General features: G+C 37.3%; 2 protein-coding genes across 3 annotated transcripts; both read left to right on the top strand.

The window, feature by feature from the left end:
• Positions 1-57: 57 nt before the first annotated feature.
• On the top strand, positions 58-10699 carry LOC135473447 (ubiquitin carboxyl-terminal hydrolase 22-like). Of its 2 annotated transcripts, none has more exons than XM_064753308.1 (13): positions 58-277; positions 897-1029; positions 1517-1645; positions 2173-2274; positions 2734-2906; positions 3253-3400; positions 3965-4067; positions 4766-4860; positions 5745-5802; positions 6363-6489; positions 6711-6874; positions 7335-7484; positions 7874-10699. In XM_064753308.1, the coding sequence occupies exons 1-13, from the start codon at positions 158-160 to the stop codon at positions 7914-7916; spliced, it is 1545 nt and encodes a 514-aa protein (XP_064609378.1). In that variant the 5' UTR covers positions 58-157; the 3' UTR covers positions 7917-10699. The 2 variants fall into 2 exon arrangements, with proteins under 2 accessions (XP_064609378.1, XP_064609370.1); XM_064753300.1 differs by having other exon boundaries at positions 1517-1672.
• Positions 10700-14958: 4259 nt separating this feature from the next.
• LOC135482301 (methyltransferase-like protein 22) lies at positions 14959-22635 on the top strand. The gene is made up of 10 exons (XM_064762218.1): positions 14959-15319; positions 16322-16496; positions 16791-17032; positions 17412-17452; positions 18094-18238; positions 18476-18622; positions 19305-19382; positions 21163-21262; positions 21704-21872; positions 22250-22635. The coding sequence occupies exons 1-10, from the start codon at positions 15166-15168 to the stop codon at positions 22283-22285; spliced, it is 1287 nt and encodes a 428-aa protein (XP_064618288.1). The 5' UTR covers positions 14959-15165; the 3' UTR covers positions 22286-22635.
• Positions 22636-24150: the final 1515 nt, after the last annotated feature.

Below are 24150 nucleotides of genomic sequence, written 5' to 3'. Positions count from 1 at the left end.
GTATGAAAACTATCCGGAAACGGAACTTTTGGCGGTGCTGTCGTTGTGAATGGACGGTTGAACAGGCTGCCTTTGTCGTGTTTCTACCGGAGCAGGATTACTGAGATCAGGTTTTCGAGATGAAAGTGTATCGAAGAGACTCGGTGGTCTCCAAAAAATGACTTCAAATGGCTGCCAGCATTTGAGTGCCTTCAAAGCAGCCCAAGGAACAGAACCATTCCGAATAATTCATGCCCACTTCATCGCCTGCACGTCAGCCGATGCTCTTCGACGAAAGGTGTGATAGCGTCTGATTGCCACAGAGCTTTAACTTGAAGAATGATAACAAAACAATATATTGTAGTTGTGTCGATGTCGTTTGCCCTTACAACATGTATCCATCACATTAGCGTATTTTTTATTTTTATTTATTTTTTTTTTGTTACGTTTTTTTGTTTTGTTTTAGACGGCAGTGTAACCAGTTTGATCTTGTTAAGACACCTTATCCATTGGCTTTGTGATGATATATTTCAGACTAGTTCAGCAACGGTACTATTGTTAAGTTAACACTATCTCTGTAAAGAATGTCAAAGCTGTTTAAGGACCTGCGTTACACCTTTATCTCGTTGAATTATTGAGCAAGTAAACATGTGCCTGGTCCAAGATAGCTGGTTCACTTGTGTAGGCCTAAATTACACATTGTAATACAAGATCGCTTCTCTCACCCGAACTTAAGCCCATGTACAACCTGTGCATGAAATATATGAGATGTAAAGGTTTTTTTAATGTTACAGTTGTTAAATTCTTTCATTGTATATGCACTTGTCTTAAAAACTAGTCACTATTCAGCATACCTTTTCATTTGATAATTTTCTGTCAGTATCTTACTTTAACTCATGCTTTTTATCATATCTCAGGCAAAATCCTGTCTGTGTTACTCGTGTCATCAACCAGTGCCACGCCTCCACTCCTGCCTACACTGTATATACTTTGGATGTTATGGTGCTGGACATATCCACGATCATGCCAAAACTAGTAAACATCCATTAGGTAAGTCAACCCTTGTAAATGTTGCGGAATAAAATGTAAGTCACATAAAATGTACTTTTTTCTTATCTCTCTGGGCCCAGCTTCACGAAACACTGTTAATGTTACATTCACTTAACTACCATGGCAACCATTAGTGTAGGCATTATGTCGTCATGATAGTTGCGAGCTCATAACATTAAGAGAGCCCTGGTGCCTCTATGGCCGAGCTGGTTAGCGTGCCAGCGTGGCACAAGGAGCCTCTCACCAATGTGGTCGCTGTAAATTCAAGTCCAGATCATGCTGGCTTCCTTTCGGGCCATACATGGGAAGGTCTGCCAGCATCCTAATGGTGATGGTTTTCCCCTGGGTTCTGCCTGGTCTTGTCAATTTAAATGCAGCCCACCATTGTGTAAGTGAAATATTCTTGAGTACAGCGTAAAACACTAATCAAATAAATAAATAAATCTTACCTTCCTGAGAAGTAATAAGTTGATTTCCTTTGTTGTAGCTGTAGACCTGACATATGGTGCTGTTTTCTGTATAGCTTGTGGTGATTATGTCTACGATGCAGACTTGGAAGATATTGCTCAAAAACAGGTCACACAAGCAGTCCCCAAGGTGGGACCCATTAACAAACGTGAGTGCAGCTTTAGTGGTACTACAGGTATATACTCTTTCTATGGTATCCTTTAATGCTACTCTATGTTGAACAACAATTAAAGCCAAACTGTTTCTTTTGATGCTTATCAAAGAAGTGAGAAGAAAGGAGCCCTCACTGGCTCAGACAGTTAAACCATTGGCTGACTGCAACTGTCAGGCTCTTGATCATTGATGATTCATGTTCAGTAGCCATCTCCCATGGCTTCGTCTGTGGCTTTAAGCGTTGAGGTTTGTCAGGTAGACCTACCTGGCAAATGGTAGTGGTTTACTAAAGTCACTTCAGTTTTTTCTTTTCAACCCACAAACCTGACACCTGTAAAGAGATTTTGAATACAACATATGCATGTACATGTAAAGATGCTGTATGTGAATTCATCACCCTGAACAAATATAAAAGACTATTGTCCCTCTGAACTGTTAATCATCGGTTTGATAAATCTCCATGCACTCTTTTCCAAGCTATTTAAGGTTTGTATAACCTTGAAACACTTTGAATTTGTGAAGGTATAGGTCACCGCCTATCTCCATGGGAACCAACACAGGAAGAAGTTGACCTTCTGATTCAGCATCCCAAACGAAGGAAGGTTGAGGGCACCTCTACTGTAGGTAGGTGGTACCACAAGCTCCATCACTGCTCAACCCTGTTTAGACTGTATCATTCACAAACATGTCAATTTTCTTAGATTTCAACCTTACAAAGCCCTGCCAAAGAAACCAAAAGTGTTTGTATTTACAGATATTCAGTTTTTTTTTCATCTGTTACCAGAAGAGTTTGTAAGTGCATGAATTTGTTTTGATATGACTTCAAGAAGCGACTGTTTCCTTGTTTTTAATCCTCTGAAAGGCCAATCTGATAAAGTATGGGAGTAACATATATACACTGATCATATTTAGACTGAAGAGTTGCTGAGTTCAATAATTTATTCATAATTTATTCATTCATGATTTATAATACTGGCCACATTTTCCTGTTACCTTTGGTTCATTCTGTCTTGCACCATAAAAACACCCATGACATATGTTTTGTTGGTCGTCCCTTGATATGAAGATCTGCAATGCTTGCAGGTTTGCGTGGTTTAATCAATCTTGGGAACACCTGCTTTATGAACTGTATAGTCCAAGCCCTAACTCATACACCACTGCTGCGGGACTTCTTTCTGGCTGACAGACATCACTGCCCCCAAGCCACTCAGTCCCAAAAGTGCCTTGTTTGTGAAATGGCCCGCTTATTCCAGGAGGTTTGTACAGCAGTCTACTTTGCCGAATGATTCTTTGTGTAAATATTGATGGATTGCCATGGTTTATGTGGTAATAATTAAACTTGAGTAATGTAATGAAGTTACACATGTACATAAGTGAATGTGTAACAAATATGCAAGTATTCAATATGGAATTTCTTTCAAAATGCCAGTCTGTCTGGAATCATGGGTTGAAATAAGTACATTCAAGGGGCTAAAGGCCTCTTGATGTTTTCTTACTGGATCCCAGGTGTTTAAACAAAATGAGTTGTTACTGTAACTTACGTGTATTATTAGTAAGAAAATCGTTGAGTGTAAAATAAATGTGTGAACACATGTTGTGCAGTTTTATTCGGGTGTACGTACTCCTCACATACCATACCGATTGCTGCACCTTGTGTGGACGAATGCACGGCATCTGGCTGGCTACGAGCAGCAGGATGCTCATGAGTTCCTCATCGCAGCCCTGGATGTTCTACACAGACACTGTAAAGGTAACATTTGGTGGTGATGCAGAAGGTTCAGGATGTTACATCTGTCTTAATTCTCTGTCTTGAGAAATGTGAAACCTAATGCACATTTAGGCAACTTATGAGAGTATTTCCCTGCATAGACTGACATAATCTGTCGTTTACAAGCCAGCTTTGTTTTAATGGCATCACCTGCAAACTCAGCTTTCAGAACTTTTCTCCAAACATTGGTCATCTTGTTTCAAAATGTTTCAGGAATCAAGGCAGCAAGAATAAGCATTGAGAATTGAGTGGGTGAAATGATTGCTTTAGTTTGATTTGGCACATGGGCTATAAATGCATTAAAAATACAGTGAAGATGTTGGGCAAGTTTGATTATAAACTGATTCTGAGTTCGCAGAGTTTGAATGCCTTCTGGTTTTATGCTGTAAATTGTAGAATATATGTTTTCAAGTATATTGAAAGATCTCAACTTGATTCTTGAGTACGGCGTAAAACACCAGTCAGATAAATAAAGATCTCAACTTGTGAGTTGATCTGATGAAATACCAAATACCTAGTTAACTGCAAGATGATTTTATTTGTCAGGAACAAATGGCATGTCTACGACGAATCCTCACCATTGTAACTGTATCATAGACCAGATTTTCACAGGTGGCTTACAATCAGATGTCACATGTCAACAGTGCAAGTAAGGCTGTGTTTACATTTATTTGTGTTAAGTTAATTGATAACAGTTATATTGTGACCAGAACACTATTTCTGATTGAAGGAAGGAATAAATCAGACTTGATTCTTTAGCGTGTAGATAGAAGTCCTACATAATATTCCCCCTTTTTGGGGGGCATGCAGAAAATGTTAGTAACCCCCTCTAAGACGAATAAGTACATCTGTAGTCAGAAGAAACACAAACGATAAATGAAGTTGAGTAGCCATAATTGATGTTCAGGTGAATGAAAATTATTCTGCTTACACTACTTTGGTTTAATTTGTATTACAATTGACTGCGTGTTAAATTTAAGGCCTTTCAATCTCTAGTTCACTCAAGATGTGGGTTGAATCCCAGTCTTTGATAGGGAATTTGCAATTATTCTCAATTTCCATTGTTTTTGGCTACATTGTGTCAAGAAGTGGACAACAGTGCTCTCTTGTGTGGTCTTTATTGAAGACTGTTGGTCTTTCAGCAGTGTTGAGATATGTGACGTGGGGAAATTTAGCAATTTAATTCTTGTCAAGGATGTGTTCAGGGACCATAATTTACTCCGCCCATAAAAAAGTCTGCCATCGTACATGTGAAAAATTCTTAATTTGGCATTAAATAACAATCAAATAAATATAAGAAATAAAAACCCATATATGAATATGTTTATTTTTTGATTTGTTTGGTAGTAATGTGTCAACGACGATTGATCCGTTCTGGGACATCTCCTTAGACCTGGGCCCTGGACCTCCGACAACAGGCAGTGATTCTTCTCCAGGATCTGGTACATAATTCCTATCATTGATAAATCCTGACCGGCGAAAATACTGGCTCAAGTGATACTCGAACTCATGACTTACAGTGTGTGCCCCACTGCTCTACCAACTGAGCTGTCTAACCACATGGGAATGGTTTCACTCACAAGTTTGAGTCACACTAAATACAGTATTTTGACTGGTCTTGATTTATCAGTGAAGGAAATCCTATCTGGTACATAACCCTCTACACTTTCATGCAATATGCTACAGTTCTTTAACATGTATCAGATGCATGTGTATTGAACTCTAATAAACAACACACTTGCAGATGCTTGGAAATGGGATGCTGACAGATTTTCCTGTAACAATAGCAGGCTCTGCAGTGAATTAGGACTTCAACGTCGCAAATTTTTTTTTGTGCGATGTCAAACATGTTGCCTGCTATGTAACTGAAGTGACATGCTTTTTCATGTCATGTGGCATTTTGCATGGACCACCTACATGTACCTTTTATCAGATTTTTTTATTTTGCCTTTTAGAATTGATTTATCATGATTCCATACTGGTCACATACCTTACCTGGGAACTTAGTGTGTTCTGAGCCATTAAAGTTTTTAATCCTCACAATACCATCCCCACAATACCATGAATCAGCAGACAGGCAGTGGGTGTAGCCTGGACATGAATATGTTAAGTGATGACCCTAGCAGGACAATGGACCAAGGCTAAACCTACAAATTTGTAATTTTGTGAAGTTAAATCTTTTCATTTTTGTGTTCAAACTGCTGATATTTATGTGTTTCATCTGTATCCGCTATAGATATTATAAACTTCTCCTATTTTTACTTTAACGTACAAATAACTATAAACTTAAGCTCTTAATGTATATTACAATGATTGTTTGTTACAGGAAGCTCAAACAGTCCTGGCAACTATGAACCTACCTCATTAGTTGACTGCTTGAAAAGGTAATGCGAGTTAAGCATCTTAAACGAATGTTAAGTTGATCACTGAATTACCTATAACTGATGAGAAAAAAGAATTTGCAAAAATAAGCTAAAGGCCACTTTTACACTATTGCTGGAACTAAGTTAAAATTAGACCTTTATTTTTCAACATTCTATCCAAATTTTATTAATATATATTGGTAATAGTGTTATGTGTTGACTTCTTCCATTACTTCATTGTAACATTCACAAGAAAAAAGGAATTAGTCCTAAACCTGACAGAGTTTACTTGATAACCAAGAATATTTTTTAACACTGTGTTTTAAGCTGAATTATTGTGCATTTATTTTTCATGAAAACATCTCTTGATGAATTATACTTTTTTCTGGGTAAGGGAATTTGCTAAAAATTGTGTTATGAATGTTCTTCCTGGTTGATATGTGCTAAAATGAAAAACAGACTTGTCAGCTACATGAATCCGAAATTGTAGTTGGTTCAGCTTAGTGTAAGTGCAGTGTAATGTGTCACTGAAGGCATTAAAGCAAGGTCATTGAGTCGTAATCCTGCCTGTATTTCTCTAGGTTTACAAAGCCTGAACATCTGGGCAGTTCATCCAAGATAAAATGTAGCAAATGCCACAGTTATCAGGAGTCCACAAAGCAGCTAACGATGAAAAAGCTTCCAGTGGTAGTGTGTTTCCATTTGAAGGTAAGTTAGTTAGGCAAGATGGTTAATGAGGAAAAGTTCTACCCTGTTATAACCCTTTAAATGCTGAAGTTTTGTGTTTTAACGACCTGTAAATCACATGTGATACCTTTATGTCATGTGATATTTCAGTCTCTTGATTTTATGTATTTACTTTAAAACAGGAAATTTTAAAACATGTATTGTAAGTCTTGTTACCGCTGAAGTTTTGTTATAACTTTCAGAGATTTGAGCATTCCACAGGCTACCACAAGAAGATCTCAACATATGTCTCATTCCCTGAGGAACTGGACATGACACCCTTCATGTCTTCCTCCAGAAACAACAACAACGGATATTCTAATCAAATTGTACTAGAATCCACCAACAGTCTGTCCTGTGACAACAAGTAGGTTACTCCTTTTTCAGTAATACTAATCATGTGTCCAATCCCTTCACCAGGACAATTGTGTTTCAGTTTAATAGATTAACAACACATTGTTATATATCTTTGTACATGTTCTATTTCTCACAAATATTAACAAATTTGAAGCAGGGCATTTGGTGCAAAATATTTGATCAGTCTGTTAATTTGTAATTTGTAGATAAAATTTGAGGGCGTGATTTGTTTTCTATGAAATGCTACTTTTGTCATTAAAGACACTGGACAAAGAATATCTGGCTTTCCGTAAACACCAGTCAAATAAATATGTAAATTAGTCTCATATGAACCTTTGAGGACACTCTATTAATCAGCGCTTCAATCTATGTATACCTTTATTGGAAAGTGAAAGAATAAATGCATCAGGCAGGTAGGTAGGTGTGGGAGGCATATGTAGAACATAAAAGTGGATTGTATTTTCTAACAGATACTCACTGTTTGCTGTGGTCAACCACAGTGGCACCATTGAGGCCGGCCATTACACATGCTTCATTCGTCAGCACAAGAACCAGTGGTTTAAGTGTGATGACCATATGATCACTAAGGCCGTACCTCAGGAAGTTTTGAACAGCGAAGGGTAAGTTACAGGTTCACTAGTATCAGTTTGAAGTTTTAAGATAATCTACTATTGTTAGTACTTGATAAAAACACCATCAAGTAAATAAATACCAATACTTGATATAAATTTCACTTAAATTTATTTTTTTGGAATGACAGACATGATTTGTACCAAGTGTTTTTTAGGTGAGCAACATGTTTCCTTGAACATATGTGCACAGATATGAATGTCTGCCTCTGGCAAATACGGAATAGTTCTGATCTTTTGGCTTAACTGTACAAACATGGCCTTTGTTAGAGATTACAAGTATCAAGTCAAATGTTGTTGACATTATAAACATATGACTGTGAATTGTCGATGTTTTGTTGCCAGATGAGGTTGGGAAATTGCTATTCTTTATTTTTCAGGTATTTGCTGTTCTACCACAAACAGATACTGGAGTATGAATGAGGTTGAGCTCTGCTTAAATCTGGTAGTGTGTTTTAATCTTGGTAGCATAATAGGTGTGGCAAGTTTGTCTGGGTAATTGTACAAATGAAAGAATTAAACCGGAGGGGTTTTTGGGTTTTTTTTTGTTTTTTTTTACAAGTCTTAATTTTGGCTCACAGGGTGTGATGAGGCCCTGCTTGCCAGGCTATGTGTACAAGTGTAATGCAGTATGGTTGAATACCAATGGTGCAATTTTAACCTCTGGTAAATGTATGTGTGTTTAATATTGAGCTTTGTGGCTAGACTCTTACAATAAAGCTTATCCAAAGAGAACATGGACACATTTAGGATATCTGTATTTAAAAAAAGGGATGAAGTTAGAATAAGCTTTACTGGGATATTGATCTTAAGTAACAGGAATGTCCACACATTTTAACATTGTACTTAATGAAATCAGATTTATACAGTAAATTGTTGTTTACAGAATAAACACAGAATCGCAGAGATACAAATGTCCAGTCCTCTAACATATCTGTTGCTTAGAAAGGGTGTCAAAATATTATTATTATGTTTTTTTTTGTGACAGATCTACTGAGGGGATATCTATGGCTTTGTTTACCACACATATCTTTATGTCCCAGAATATTGTTTTGATATTTTGTTGGAGAAATAGCTTGGACAATTCTGTGTCTATGAGGTATAGTTCTCCTTGTGAGAGGTGGTTAGCATAGCTTGTATTACCAGAGGAATATTGTCCTTCAAGAAGAGGACAACTATTTATCCCACCTGTATGTTTAACTGGTGCTTACCTTCCTCAATTTTGTGTTTTTCTTGTGATTTAGTATCTTCATTTTGGATGACGTGTACAAACATTTATTTTGTGTTTGGTGGTTCACTATTTCACCCAGACAGAAGAGTACTTTGTCTGTGTATTTCTGTCAGTACATTACATGACTTTGAATATGGTTTAAATTGAGGCTGTGTATTTTGATAAGTGTATTTTTTGGATTTTCATTTTCGAAAAAAAAAAAAAAACAGGAAAGCAATCAGAAAAATTTTTATTTTTATTTACATTTCAGTTGTGGCTTTTTTTGTGTGACAGCAGGGCTAGTAAATATATCTACATCGGTTTATAGGTCACATGTCTGTAGTTGGGAATACATAATTTATTGACTCCCAACAGTATTGTGTGTACATACATATTTATGATTGTACAAGTTTAAAAAAGAGTAAAACTATAAAAAAATTTAAAAAAAGGATTTCACCGATGTAAAATCATAGGCCTGTTGTAGACAATCTAGTAATCAAACATAATCAGAAATAGCAATTTTAGAGTACAGCTTGTTTTGCTGTTTATCTTAGTCTTAATTGATGTTTAGTTAGCGGCCCATCTTTCCTGTTGTCAATCCAAGCTGAGACTTGATGGTTTGATCCTGTGTGGGACATTGTCTAATCTGTCAGTTTGACCAAAGGCATTAAATGTTGCTTCATTTTTTATGCATTGTATTGGTTTGAGAATTTGTGATCGAATTATTAAATACTAATAGCCTATAAATCAGACATCAAGGAGGGTCAAGTCGGAAATCACACCAGCAAAATCAGACAGCAAGGAAGGTCAGGTCTGAAATCACATCAGCAAAATAAGACAGCAAGAAGGCTCAGGTCTAAAATCACATCTGCAAAATAAGACAGTAAGGAGGGTCAGGTCTGAAATCACACCCGCAAAATCAGGCCACGGCTGCAACAAAGGACTGTATTTGTTCTAATACTTCTCCCAAAAAAGCATTCTTAGAAGCACGAAAAGCTGATAAAAGATTACTTTTATAGTTGTAACACATTTTTCTGGTTAGATATTATCCTACCTTCAAAGCAAACTCCCAGAAATGGGGCTAAATGAGTAATGTAGTCATGAGTCCAATTTGCAGTCAAATATAGCAATTGTCTTAATAAGAGAAGGGCATTTATGATTTGGTAGAAACACTGTGTTTGTCACCTTTGGCTGACTAATCATTGAAGGATTACAATGAAAAACTGACTGTTCATGCTTGACAGACCTGACACCAGTGGTGTTTCCTAAAATGAGATTAAAAATATTGTTTTTTTTTATATACAAGAGAAGGACACTGGTGTTTACACTATTTGCAGTGTGCACGCAAAAATAATTGGCTTTAGTGTCATTTGTTCTGGGACCTAAGTGATGTCATGGAAGTTACACGTTCTGACACGATTGGATTGCTTCCTTAAATGGGCCCCTCGTCTCCAAATAGTCAAAATTACTGCATTGCAGTATTCCATAACGCAGCTTTTATCCTGAAACTTAGCATTACCAATGTGGTTGACTTAGCCCTTTTAGCGTTCAGATTGATTAAATCACTCATGTGTAATGTGTGCCCTACTCCACTCAGCTGAAAAGAAAGTTGGTCATGATGTAGGAATTTTCAGATGTGATCATATTATTGACGTACATGGACACTGGTATGTTTCCTAAATCTCTGGTTTTTTAGAGCTCTCCTACTACAAGGGCTCTGAAGTGCTGGGGTCACCTTCACAAAATGTCTTTAATCCATCTTTTTGCAACTTTTCTTAAATGCTGTTTTTTGTTTTGTTGTAATGGCATGAAGGCTGAATCAGTAGGGAAAACACTTACGGAATTGAGGTAGGAATTTTTGTAAAATGATTACATATACTCGACAAAGTCCTGGCCTCTTAGCCTTGGCATAGTTTCCTCCACAGTTGTGTAAATGATGCCATCTTGAATAGAGTACAAGAGGGTACTATAATTAGCTAAATTATTGATCAATTCACCATTCTTTTAATATGGCAGATTTACATTGTTGGCTTAAACCAAAGTAGAATCTGATTAACATATGAAAAACAAACATGTTCTGATTTTGGCCGAGTGCTGGTCCAGTGTACATGTAGACTGTGGTGTGCAGAAAATGATTGTCTCTTGCACATTGGCGATTATAGGCTAAGTTGATTGTAACTGCAGACACATTTTAAAAAATGAGGCTTTAAGTAATTGACAAGTCTGTATTATTGATCCACTGGCACTTTATTCCAGATCACATGTTTGGATCAAAGTTCTTATTCTTTCACTTTTGGGTCACTTAATCTTGGTAATTTTGTTCATGTGTGGACATGGTAATTACAGTCAAATTATCCTACAATCATTTTATGCAAGAAGCCCCGACCAGATAGGGCACTGCTATTCCATCAGTTACAACATTTGCTTCCCTTTGCAGGGGACTGGTGAGCCTCATTATGTACCAGGTAATGGACAAAACTGTATTATTGATGCACTGGCACTTTATTCCAGATCACATGCTTGGATCAGAGTTCTTATTCTTTCACTTTTGGGTCACTTAGTCTTGGTAATTTCGTTTATGTGTGACCTGTTGATCTTTTTAGTGAAACTTAGCTTCAAACACGAACAATTACACTCATTTGAAAGATATTAGGTTAGAGCCTTTGTCTTGAATAAAGACTGTTGTCATTCTATAGGCTGCTGGCATAGACCAGACAGCGACAGTTCCCATGATGGAGAGACCAGTCAGAATCGGGCATATTTAAATCTAGCTAATTTTTATAACATTGCTTTCAGTGAATTAAACGGCCTGTTCTGAGGGAGGGTATTTATATGAGGAATTTACTACTTTTGATAATGTAATCTCACACCTGCGTTGTGTTGTATTTATGCTGTTAGTTTTTATTATACACTCTCTTCATTAACCCTCGGATATTTGTCTGGTAGTTCTGTGGTGTGGTGGACATATTACTGCTGATGTTGCAGTAATATTGCACAAGTCTGTTCAGCATGGATGATGCCTTTAGTATTGGAGTTTTCTCCATTCTTCTGGCATGTTTATAGGTGATAGTCTTACTGTGTATTACTGTGAGTACTTGTAAAATTATTCTTTACTTTAGTTGATTTACAAGGCTGTCAGGATGAGACGTGTGAGTAATGTTGTATATTTTGTATATTTAGTACCCATATAAAAGCAGTGGTTGTTCATTAAAGGCATACGCTATACGGATGTCTAGGAAAAAATATGTATATTCTTCTCACAATTCTGTGGCCATTGACATGTGTTATTGGCCTTCAGTAGAGGTGTAAGCAGTTTGTAGCATACATCTGGTCTCTATATATAAGTACATATACAGATATTTAACCATCTTGGTTGCTGGTCCACCTGTAACCCCACGCTCAACTCCAATGACCTCTTGATTAATGTGTAACTGTGATAATATTAACGATATTCAAGGGTACGTCATTGTCACAATGCGGTTTCACTTCTGGGTAGTGTAGATCAGTGTAATATATATATATATATATAAGTATATATACATGTATGTACAAGTGGGTGGCAGGGTTTCTACAGCTGGCAGTGGCCTGTAGTGCAAAATACGGCCAGTTCTATTCTGCCTGGGATACCATGTGACTCACCGTTGATAGTATTTGACATCATAAAACATGTAGACGGAGTTGTCCAAGTTAGAAGAATGACTCCCACCAGATTTATACTGTACCATGACCAGGATTATTGCTATACAACTGCCAGCTGACTATATCAACTCAACCACCCCAGTATGCAATTTCAGAGTACCAAATCTATGACCTTACAGTTCATCTGCCAATACTGCAAGCTGTTATTTATTTCCATATATTTTTAAGGCTTTATCTGAATGGTGGACTAAATGTTTATGCAGATTTAAAGTGGACACATTTGTGGGAAGTGTTTCATGTGGCATACTGTATGTGTGTGCGACAGTTTTATTTTATTCTTTGTGAAAATATGTTCAAAATTTGATCACTGCATTGGGATTATCTTCCAAATGTGTATAAATAAAGATCTTTTGAAAGTTTGTTTTAAATTTTGTCTTTTTAAATTTTGAATTTGTTACATGTATATGTGAAAATTGTATTGGCCATGTGTTGAGAGAATTGAAGATTAAAGGCTGGTGTGATTGTATATTGAATTTGAATTGTTCTAAGCGTTATTTTTTTCCAACAGCATACACCCTAAACAGCAAAAGATACACCGTTGTGTACTTCTACTGTATTATGGTATAAATAATGTTAGACAGTTAGATTTTATGGTGTTGAAGATAAATGTAATGCGTTGTGGAGGTATAGTACATGTGTGTAGGATTATACTGGGATTGTGGGACAAAAGTCTGAATGGTGTACACAAAATGTTGGAGTAAAGTTGGTTGAGGTTGTAGAGATGTGCAAGTAAAGTTACCCTGGGTTGTAGAGATCTGAGAGTAAAGTTACTCTAGGTTGTAGAGATGTGCAAGTAAAGTAACCCTGGGTTGTAGAGATGTTAGAGTAAAGTTAGCCTGGGTTGTTGAGATGTGGGAGTAAAGTTGGTATGGGTTGTAGAGATGTGAGAGTAAAGTTACCCTGGGTTGTAGAGATGTGAGAGTAAAGTTAGTTTGGGTTGTGGAGATGTGAGAGTAAAGTTACCCTGGGTTGTAGAGATGTGGGAGTAAAGTTGGTATGGGTTGTGGAGATGTGGGAGTAAAGTTGGTATGGGTTGTGGAGATGTGGGAGTAAAGTTGGTATGGGTTGTGGAGATGTGGGAGTAAAATTGACCAGGTTTGTGAAGATAAACTTAGCCTTGGGTGTGGAAGTACCATGTAGTGGTTTGCTCAAGACGCTTCACTTTCCTGCAACCATAAAGCTGACTGCTGTGATATAAATAAAAATTTTGAGCATGGCAATAAACAACAATGAAACACCAGCACATAATTTTGATAATGTGTTAGTTTTATTCTTCACTCAACAATATCTGCTACAATATGACCGTGATCTGGTGTTTGAGAGAATAAAAACTGGACAGGGCCCTACCAGAGAAACGGTTGTCTTGCCTTGTACCTGCAAGGCATCTGAAATAAGGCAGCATTCAAGCAAATATTGGTGGAGAGAGAGTACATGCCCTAAATCATCATGAGTTTCATCCATGACCAACTTGCCCATTTTTTCTGATTCTGGGATTTCTATTGATTTTAGAAAGGTGTTTTGAGGTTTGCTTGGAACATGGGACATATTCTACTGGGAAATTGTAAGTTTAATTTCAGCACCAAATATAATATTTTGTGACATTTATTTGCCTCTAGAAATGCACTGTTTTGGGTGAAATTTAAGGTCATTTAGGGTAATCCCTATAAGGAACTTATGAGCACCCAGTCTATAAGAGCCCTTGCAACTCTGTACAAAATGGTACAATAGCTGTAGGCTTAAAAGTGTGGGATATAAATATTGGTTGAATTTGGGGAGGTCAGGGAATAACCAGTAAGTGGACTGGGAATAGACTCAGTGGATATTTTTTATCCAAGTAAAAGAACTGATGTTTATGTTTGGACTGGTGGTTACAAACCTTGAAACATCAATTCGTCTGAGAGTTATGGGTACTATATAGTCCAGTATTGAACTATATACCGGACATGGAAAAGTAAGAAATGTGGTCATTTTAACACAGAGATGAAAAAGTTAGGAATATAGCTGTTCAAACATTGTGCTGCATGGTGATTGTAAACAAAATTTAAATGATATCGTCTGCACACGGAAGAATAAATATGCCTAATAAATAAATTAGGCCTCTGTAGGCCTAATGGAAAGCATTGACATAGAATTGGCCAATGGCAACCCCAGCACGAAATATATGTTGTCCATGGCGTCGGGTATTCGGACTAGCATTGATTATGTTGTATGTAAGTGGTACAGAAGGTAATTTCAAGCCTGCACTAGTTCAATGTACCTTACAATTATTTTATGAAGTGCACCAGAAAGGAAAACTATTACCGGTACACTGAAATGTTGGAACGTCGGATATTTGACCGCATCTGGGTTTGAACCGTGACGACAGAATGGCATCACTGGGCATGACTCAAGTTATTAAAAGTGCATAAGCGCATACCTTTTTAACAGGCTGTGAATAAATGATCATCGAGATATTTTACTTTCTATTTTTATAATCACGGTACCACTGAAAATGTACTTCTCCCTGCGAAATCGCAACTAATCAATGGGGAGATAACTCTGGTAAAAAATGGCGGCAGCTGGGAAGTCGCTTAAGAGGAGGCAAAAGGACTAGACCTTCTGTCTTTGGCTCAGCTGGTGATTTTTTAGTGCAAGCAATTTGAGCAGGATATTCAGTGATAAGCATATCTTTAAATACTGTTTGACCATGTGAAACTGTTTTGAAATGAGGTCTTTTATATCAAACTTGGAGGATGAGGGGAAGTAACTCCTCTCTCTGTACCAATGGAAGTGAATGAAGTTGTGTTGTCAGATGTTCATATATCAACACCGTTTAATACCCTGAGCCAGAATGAATCGTCTGCCTGTATTATTTATCCCCAATTCAGTTACAAGGCTGCTGAAAGTGGAGTTCCAGATGAATTACAGAATTTAGCAGGTATAAAATAAAAAATAAATGTTGACAGTACCGCTATCAATAGGGCCAACAGAAGCTCGTGTACGGTAGGCCTACTATTGCTACATGTAACTACTGAGTAGTTCACCAAATTACACGATAGCAAGCACTGCTATTCATCGGATATAGGCCGACAGTGTATTATAATTAATGGGTAGCTGCAAAGCTCACCTGTAGGCCTACCATACAGTGTTGCGCAACTACAGAGCCAATACCTAGAGATTTCTAATAATAACCTAATAATTCATTAATTGTGCCTTATCCAGCAATACGGTATCAATTTACTTTCCAACACACAATGTTACTGTTAGAAACGATAATGAAAAACTATTTACAAATAATGTTGAAATCCTTATGCCAATATTTTATTTTCTAACAAAATATTGTTTATTATAGTCGTTTAGTAAGTTTTGGATTAAAAAAAAAATAATTAACTTTAGCCAGAACAAATTGAATCATGTTTCATTTGGCATGTACTGTATGGGTAGGCCCTGTAAAATAGCCTCCTGTTTATACTGTCGGGTGTAGAGTGACATTATGAAGGGGGAACAGCTGGGTTTTGGGTGACTAGAAGCAACTGGAAACATCAGCTTTGAAGGGGGTATCCCATGAGGTGCTGTTTCTAGTCGATCCATGCGGGCTTGAGATCGCCAACAACTGTTGACTCAGCAGTTCCTTGAAATTGAACATGATCTACTTTCTTGTAACATCCAGTTGTGTACCTAGTGTCCGATCTAGGCACCTGTGCAACCAGTTGCATGGTCACGTTTAATTGCTCATGTTCAGAAGGCTTCATCAGACTATTTGACGAACACGTAGGTCGACTCTGTCAAGCTGGACACAGTTACTTAGAATCACAAGTCGACCTGCACCCAGCGTTATGATAGTAGTGCCAGCAGATCTAGATGTAAAGATTCCCATGTTATGTTGTCTGTTGTAGATATATATTTATATTGTTAAACTTATGACGGTTTTAATTTGCAGTGTCCAGGTTTGATGTATCAGCAGCTGTATTTGGTGTAGAAGGTTTACCAGCAGGACCTGGGGAATCTGGAGACGACAATCATAGAACTTACTCAGGACGTGCAATAGCGAATGCTCCGACAGCTACAGACAAGACAGACCAAGCATGCAGTAATGAAGGGAAAGTCTCATCAGTGTTAGTACGGCCCCACCATGGTCATAATGACAATGAAATGCTTTAGCTTTTAATTTAGTTTTCACTATTTTTACAACAGAACCATGGTATAAGGATGTTAATTAATCTTATGTGCGTGTGTAGTCATTAAGCTCTTCTACGTAAAGTTGTTTGCTGGTTAAATTTTGAAACATAAATTTATATGCAAATGACCAACTTGCAAGTTGCAAATGATTCTACGAAAAGTTGTTTGCTGGTTAAATTTTGAAACATAAATTTATGTGCAAATAACCAAGAAAATTCATATTTTACAAGCGAGAGAGGAGAAATTGACAGGGATGAATCACAAAATGTGACAACCCCAGATGTACATGTAGATGTAGGAGGGAACACAGCTGTGAAGAAACCGAGGCTTTGTGAAGATTTAGATCTTGTCAGCCCTAACCTCAAAAAACAGACCCACTGCCTGACGGCTTCTTTGGAAGATGAGGAAGGTGACCTCATCCTGCAGCGACCATTGCAGTCTGATACATCCAACACGTCTGTCATAACAATTGGTAAACTCATTTCAGACCCGACCTGTTACATCAATTATTTTCTTCACAATCAGTTACTGTTACAACTGTTTTATACATGATGTTTACTTTTAACATTAAACCTCTGGAATTAATTTAACACAACCTAAAACAATGTCAGACAATAACAAATGTCATTTTCCTGAGGACAGGTTTCAATTTTTGTTGTGTGTGGCATGAATGTGGTTACCAGATAAGTGGTTGCTCATTAGAAGCAATATTAAGCTAAGTGCCCATACTGTTATTGTTATAATCACTATATTTCAGTATTAATAAATGTATCCTGGATCCTGAAAAAGACATGTTCTAGTGTTTTTGTCTTCAGTTTCAGAATAAAATCATTAATCTGTTTATGTTTTAGTTCACCATTTAGCCACACAGAGAGGGGATGTGGGGCATCAGGTAAGCTTCCAAAGGTTTACCACTTCAGTTCTCTCTCTCGCTCTACTTCCACACCTTTGCTGTTATGTTATGTTATTACATTCCCTAGTGGTCTTGGTGGTCTTCTCATACCACAGATTTGTCCTCCATTTTTTCAATTATTTTGATTATTTCCATGTGACGTGTAACCATGTCACATTTATATGAAGGTTTAAAAAAATAAAGTCTTATTTCTCTAGGAGATATTTGCATCTGTAAGTGTGAAATTTTACAAGCTACATTTGAAGAGACTCAAGATGGAGCTGATTATTACCTGCAACTGGATTAAACTGGGAAAATAATTTATATCTAAATGCCCTCTGCATATATTTTGTCATGAATTAATGTGGATACAATCATGTCAGTGTCTTTAATTGATACCACATATGCATTCAGTGTGTTATATGTGATAGTTTGATTCCGGAGGTTTGTCAGGTACACATCTGGCATATTGAAGGGCAGTGGTTTTCTTGGGTCAGTTTCATTAATAAGCTAATTGCCATCATAGGGGTGAAAAAATTTTGAGTATGGTGTGAAACACCATGTAAATAAATAAATATACCTGTGTCCATGTACATGCATAGTTTCCAAGTAAATCTCCTCATCTACCGTACACTTTGCAGGTTTGGTTAGGAGCTTTGTTACTATGCGAGTACATTCTTGGAAATGCAGATCTGTTTACTGGTCATGTGACACTGGAGCTGGGGGCAGGGGTGGGACTGACTAGCATTGTCACAGCTCTGTTTGCTAAACAGGTCTTCTGTACAGGTAAGCCTTCTTGTAGCAGTAGTTTACTTGTGTCAGTAATTCTCCAACTAAACAAGTACTTATGCACTGGTCTCAGCATTTTGGGAAGCCCCTCAGAAGTGCAGATTATGGGTTCAACTCTGGCCCTTGTAAAAGTTTCTCTGTCTTGAATATAAAAAGCCCACTGAGAAGTGGATGGCCTTTAGTGTGTTGATGGCCATATGTTATGTCAGATCATAAAGTTAGTTTGTTTTGCAGATGTCCATAACAGTATTCTGAGATTGGCTGAGCATAATGCAGGTATAAACAGTCAGCTGTTGTTGAGGGCAGAGAGAATTGCACCTGTCAAAGTGCGGCACTTAGACTGGATGAGGGACTGGGAGTTCCCTGTCAGAGCTGATCAAGGTAATTATTAGCTGTGTGATGTGGAGTTCTATGGAGTCTGCTTCACATTGCATGATGCAGGTGTAGTTAGTAAGAAAAAACTGCTGAATCTGGAGGTAGGCAATCTCTAGATAGGAGTGCTAATGCATGGGAATGTATGTTAGAAACCTGTGGGTGTGCCCCGGGCTCTGTTAAGTTTCCTCACACTGTAATGGTTCACACCATCAAATAAATGAAATACTCTTGAGTACGGATCACAACTCTAATTAAATAAATAAATATTAATGAATAAATTGCCAGTGTTGGAACTACCTCAGTTGACATTCAGCAAATACTAAAGAACTACGAACACAGCTACACTTAAAAGGTTTTGCTCTAGTAAGTTTGCAATTGTATACACAGATTATAATTATCTCTGCACAATGTGTGAGTTATTTTAAGTACAGTGTATGTACATCTTTCTAAGTACTTGCAGTGTATGACTTAAGTCTCAAGTTGCTTGATAAATAGTAGCCTAGGCCCTTGATGAAAGGTTTCTGGAGAATGTGTCAGTGTTGGACTTAAACAGATCACCTAACTGGTAAAAGGTTAGAGAGCGTTTTGGCTCCAGACTCTACCCTCCCTCACCACTACCATCTTTATCAAATTTGCTTATATGGTCCCAAACTATTGCTGTACACAACACTTATGTTTGTCTGTGTAGATCCAGAGGATGAATTTGGCTGGACTAGCACTGACCTTGAGGACATCCAGGCAGTCAAGGTTCTGACAGCCGCTGATGGTAAGTGTAGTAAGTGTTCAGCAGACTTGTACACAGGAAAACAAATCTTGAAACTCCTCTGACAAAAAGCTGTCTGCAAAATGGTTTGTCCCCTTTGTAAATGGCCGGTGTATGTTTGTGTATGCCATCAAATCATTTTATTATTCACTACATGTAAATAACCATTATAATGATGCCATAAACCATTGAGATTTACTACATGTAAATAACCATAATGATGCCATAAGCCATTGAGATTTACTACATGTAAATAACCATAATGATGCTATAAACCATTGAGATTTACTACATGTAAATAACCATAATGATGTCATAAACCATGGAGATTTACTACATGTAAATAACCATAATGATGCCATAAGCCATTGAGATTTACTACATGTAAATAACCATAATAATGCCATAAGCCATTGAGATTTACTACATGTAAATAACCATAATGATGCTATAAACCACTGAGATTTACTACATGTAAATAACCATAATGATGCCATAAACCATGGAGATTTACTACATGTAAATAACCATAATGATGCCATAAGCCATTGAGATTTACTACATGTAAATGGCCATAATGATGCCATAAACCATGGAGATTAACTACATGTAAATAACCATAATGATGCCATAAACCATTGAGATTTACTACATGTAAATAACCATAATGATGCCATAAACCATGGAGATTTACTACATGTAAATAACCATAATGATGCCATAAGCCATTGAGATTTACTACATGTAAATAACCATAATGATGCCATAAACCATTGAGATTTACTACATGTATATAACCATAATGATGCCATAAGCCATTGAGATTTACTACGTGTAAATAACCATAATGATGCCATAAGCCATTGAGATTTACTACATGTAAATAACCATAATGATGCCATAAGCCATTGAGATTTACTACATGTAAATAACCATAATGATGCCATAAACCATGGAGATTTACTACGTGTAAATAACCATAATGATGCCATAAGCCATTGAGATTTACTACATGTAAATAACCATAATGATGCCATAAACCATTGAGATTTACTACGTGTAAATAACCATAATGATGCCATAAGCCATTGAGATTTACTACATGTAAATAACCATAATGATGCCATAAACCATTGGGATTTACTACATGTAAATAACCATAATGATGCCATAAGCCATTGAGATTTACTACATGTAAATAACCATAATGATGCCATAAGCCATTGAGATTTACTACATGTAAATAACCATAATGATGCCATAAACCATTGAGATTTACTACATGTAAATAACCATAATGATGCCATAAGCCATTGAGATTTACTACCTGTAAATGACTATAATTAACAACATTCTTTTTTATAACAGACTTGTCAGTTCTATGAGACAAGCGATTTGCATGCACACTAATGGGAGTCTTATGCAATATTAAAACAGGCGAGGGTTACAGAATATATTGGTAAATAATAGTAACTGATAAAAAGAATATACATTTATTACCCAGTATGTAGTGTATATGCATGTTTTTATAAGTGAGTTTCGAGAGCCACGGTATACTTCTACGTTTCCTCTCAACATAATGCTGGCCACCATCGTATAAGTGAAATATTCTTAAGTATGGCTTAAAACACCAATCAGATAAATCGAATGAGTGAATAAATTATATGTTATGATAGCACATCTTAAGCTGAATATTATGAAGTAAACACCAAATGTTTCCTGTATCCTTTACGACACAGTAATTAGCTAAGCCACATTACACTGCCATATGGTTCGTTCACAGTTGTATATGACGAGGATCTCACAGAAGGCTTTTTCCGCACTTTCCATCACTTCATGTCACAACCACCTGCTAAAGTACTCTACCTGAGTTTGGAGAAAAGGTGAGTTTAGGTCAATGTCTGGCAGCTATTTTTATGCTTACTTAGAGTATAGCTAAAGATGCTATCAGTGACAGACAGGATGTGGACAATATTTAGGTATTGCTATAGGTTGCTATCATAAGGCTTGCTTTTAGCACATTGTGTTGGAGACATGGTCAGCCATGATTTATTAGAGTTATGGCTTCATTTGAATGTTGTGAATGGAGAAAGCTTTGTGTTCCTTCAGTATTTTGCTTCGTCTCACATAGTTTCTGATAAGTGCATCTCCATAACTGGGCAAATTCTTTTCACAGATCATTGCTATATCTTGGCCATTATCAAAATCTTCCAAAATTTAAAATACTAGGCGAGAAGCATAAACATCATCCAATGTAGTTTTCACTTATTACAAATATTTTTAAAAAGTTACTTTGGATTGGGCATATTCTCTCTGCTTTTTAGGCTAGTTTTCACCATCACTGACTGTGATGTGGTGTGTCCAGCCTATGATCACTTCAGGCAGTGTCTGAAGGACCTGCACTTGTGTACAGACAACGGACTGCGATATGAAGTAGAACAAGTAGAGATAAACTTCCCCCAGTGTTTCCAGTATAAGAGAACACCTCAGCTGGTAGGTATGTGATGAGGTAGTTCTATGTGTATGTATTGAAGCAGACTAAAAACTTTCATGAATGTGTCATTACTCGTACAATATTATCTTTATTTCATCTCTGAACTGACTCTAAATAACTCAAAATATTGACCATGACACAGTTGGCCATTTTTACCAATTCTAAGATTTTCATTCATCTTAGAAAGGTATCTTGAGGTTTATTTGAAAGGCAGGATGATATTCCACTGGAAAGCGTAAGGCTCGGCACACTAAATATTATATTGTATTTTGTGACATTTATTTGCTTCTAAATATTTTGGGGCGAAATTTTAGATCCTTTGCAGTTATTTGTTATAAAAATATAATTATTAACAATGCTATCTTAAACTTCACAGGAAATTTGGAAAATCTCATCAACATTTAGACGTTAGATCTATCTATGCACGTGTGTACCAAATTCAAGTGGACTAAGGGGAGATAACTCTGAGTTGACCAAGGGGAGGAAGAATAGGAGTTCACTATTTGCGCTGATATGGACCGAATTGTTCTGTCTTAATGGAGTAGTTATTATATATGGTCACATGGAAAATGTCTTTGGCCGTAAGAATGTGTGATGTCACTCTTACTTCTCATAGTAAGGTTATCTGACATTGATGGAGATATATTGTGCACAGTTATTTGTCTCTCATTATGTGACACCAATTTTGTATTCACTTTTACCGGCAAGACAACACAAAAAAAATCCAGAAATGAAATAAAAAGAAAACTGAAAATCCACCTATTTATTTTGTCTGATCTTCATGTTTTTATGACTTGCCTGTTTTTCAAGGTGTTCTGGTGTGGAGAAAGGAGAAGTAACTGTACAATCCTGGATGACAAAATACAAGGCACAAAGCACCGAGGACAGTTATCCAGGAACCCACAATTACAAGGCCTTTCCGCCACTTAAACAGTTGCATTAGTGTTACATAATAAAGCATTTCTGTGTTTAGGGGTGGCAGGGAATAGGAAGTGCACAGACAGCACTGAGGATGTGTTTTAATTGTGATTCTTTATGTACAGCGACATGTATTACCTAATCTGCCAGACGAATGTAAGAAAGTAAGGCTGCCGTTCTTTCCTCACAGATAAATTAGAGTTTCTGAATAGAGTGACATCACAAGCATTTAAATTTGATTAAAAAGCTAAAAATCCACACAAATGGTACAGTGTGATGAAAATTACTTTTTGTTTCAATCAACCAGACAAATGCAGGTTTGTCCCATTTGACTTTTCGTTAAATATACTGAACAAAAATATAAATGCAAACACTCTTGTTTTTGCGATGTTTCACAAGATAATGCTGTGATTTTTGTCAATATAATACCGGAGGAATGGCTAAGACCAAAATGTTACACCAGTTTTCATTTATTTATCTATCTGATTGGTGTTTTACGCCTTACCCAGTTTACATTCCAGTCTCCAAAACCAATGTTGACTTCAAGTCTGTTCACCATTTTTACCTGTCAGACAGGTATGGCCCTACCTGTAGTATTCAGTTATCTGTAAGGTCTTCCCTGGCACTTCTTACCCTCAGGTGTACACAAGGCCACCCCTACGGTACAAGTTCAGTCAAAAGGTACAACGCCAGAGGTGCGACAAAACCAACGGGTTGTGCCAACGCTGACATGACCCTTAGAGCTATCGCCAGAGCCCTTAAACTTAATTTATTAATGATTGGTCGTCTCAGAAGACGTCATGAAGAATTCGGTACGACAGCTAATCGCCTGCATTCCCGCTGACCGCGTGTAACTACCCCCGACCAAGAACGCCATATTCGCTTCTTCGGCGACCATTTCAGGCCAGCGACAGCCACAGCTAATGAAACAGACGGGCTCCATAATAACCGGATTCCACTCAAACAGTTCGGAATCGCTTCAGAGAAGCGAATTTGCGAGCCCGTAGACCACTGGCATAACATTCATGTTCGTTAGCTTTTGACACAATGGCGGCATGTTATGTTTTTAGCTGAATCCAGTGTGCATCAAAACAGAGCTGAAGGGAGACAGCCGGTATTGGTGGTGGGTCGGTGAGCGCTGTGCTAACACAGCCTTCATGCACAGGGTGCAATATGGAGGTGGTCGGGTACTTGTGTGGGCGAGGATAAGCCATCGCTCTCAACTTCTCAGTACTCTCAGTGCTGGACTGGCAAGCGTATTCACCTGAACTGTCTCCAAACGAACACCTGCGAGATGTCCTCGCCCCGGCATGTTCATCGGCGACTTCCATCTCTGGGTAACATCGCAGAGTTCGGTTT

The sequence above is a fragment of the Liolophura sinensis genome, chromosome 1 (genome assembly GCF_032854445.1).
Source record: "Liolophura sinensis isolate JHLJ2023 chromosome 1, CUHK_Ljap_v2, whole genome shotgun sequence".
Classification (NCBI taxonomy): domain Eukaryota; kingdom Metazoa; phylum Mollusca; class Polyplacophora; order Chitonida; family Chitonidae; genus Liolophura; species Liolophura sinensis.
This window is presented reverse-complemented; position numbering and strand designations above follow the sequence as displayed.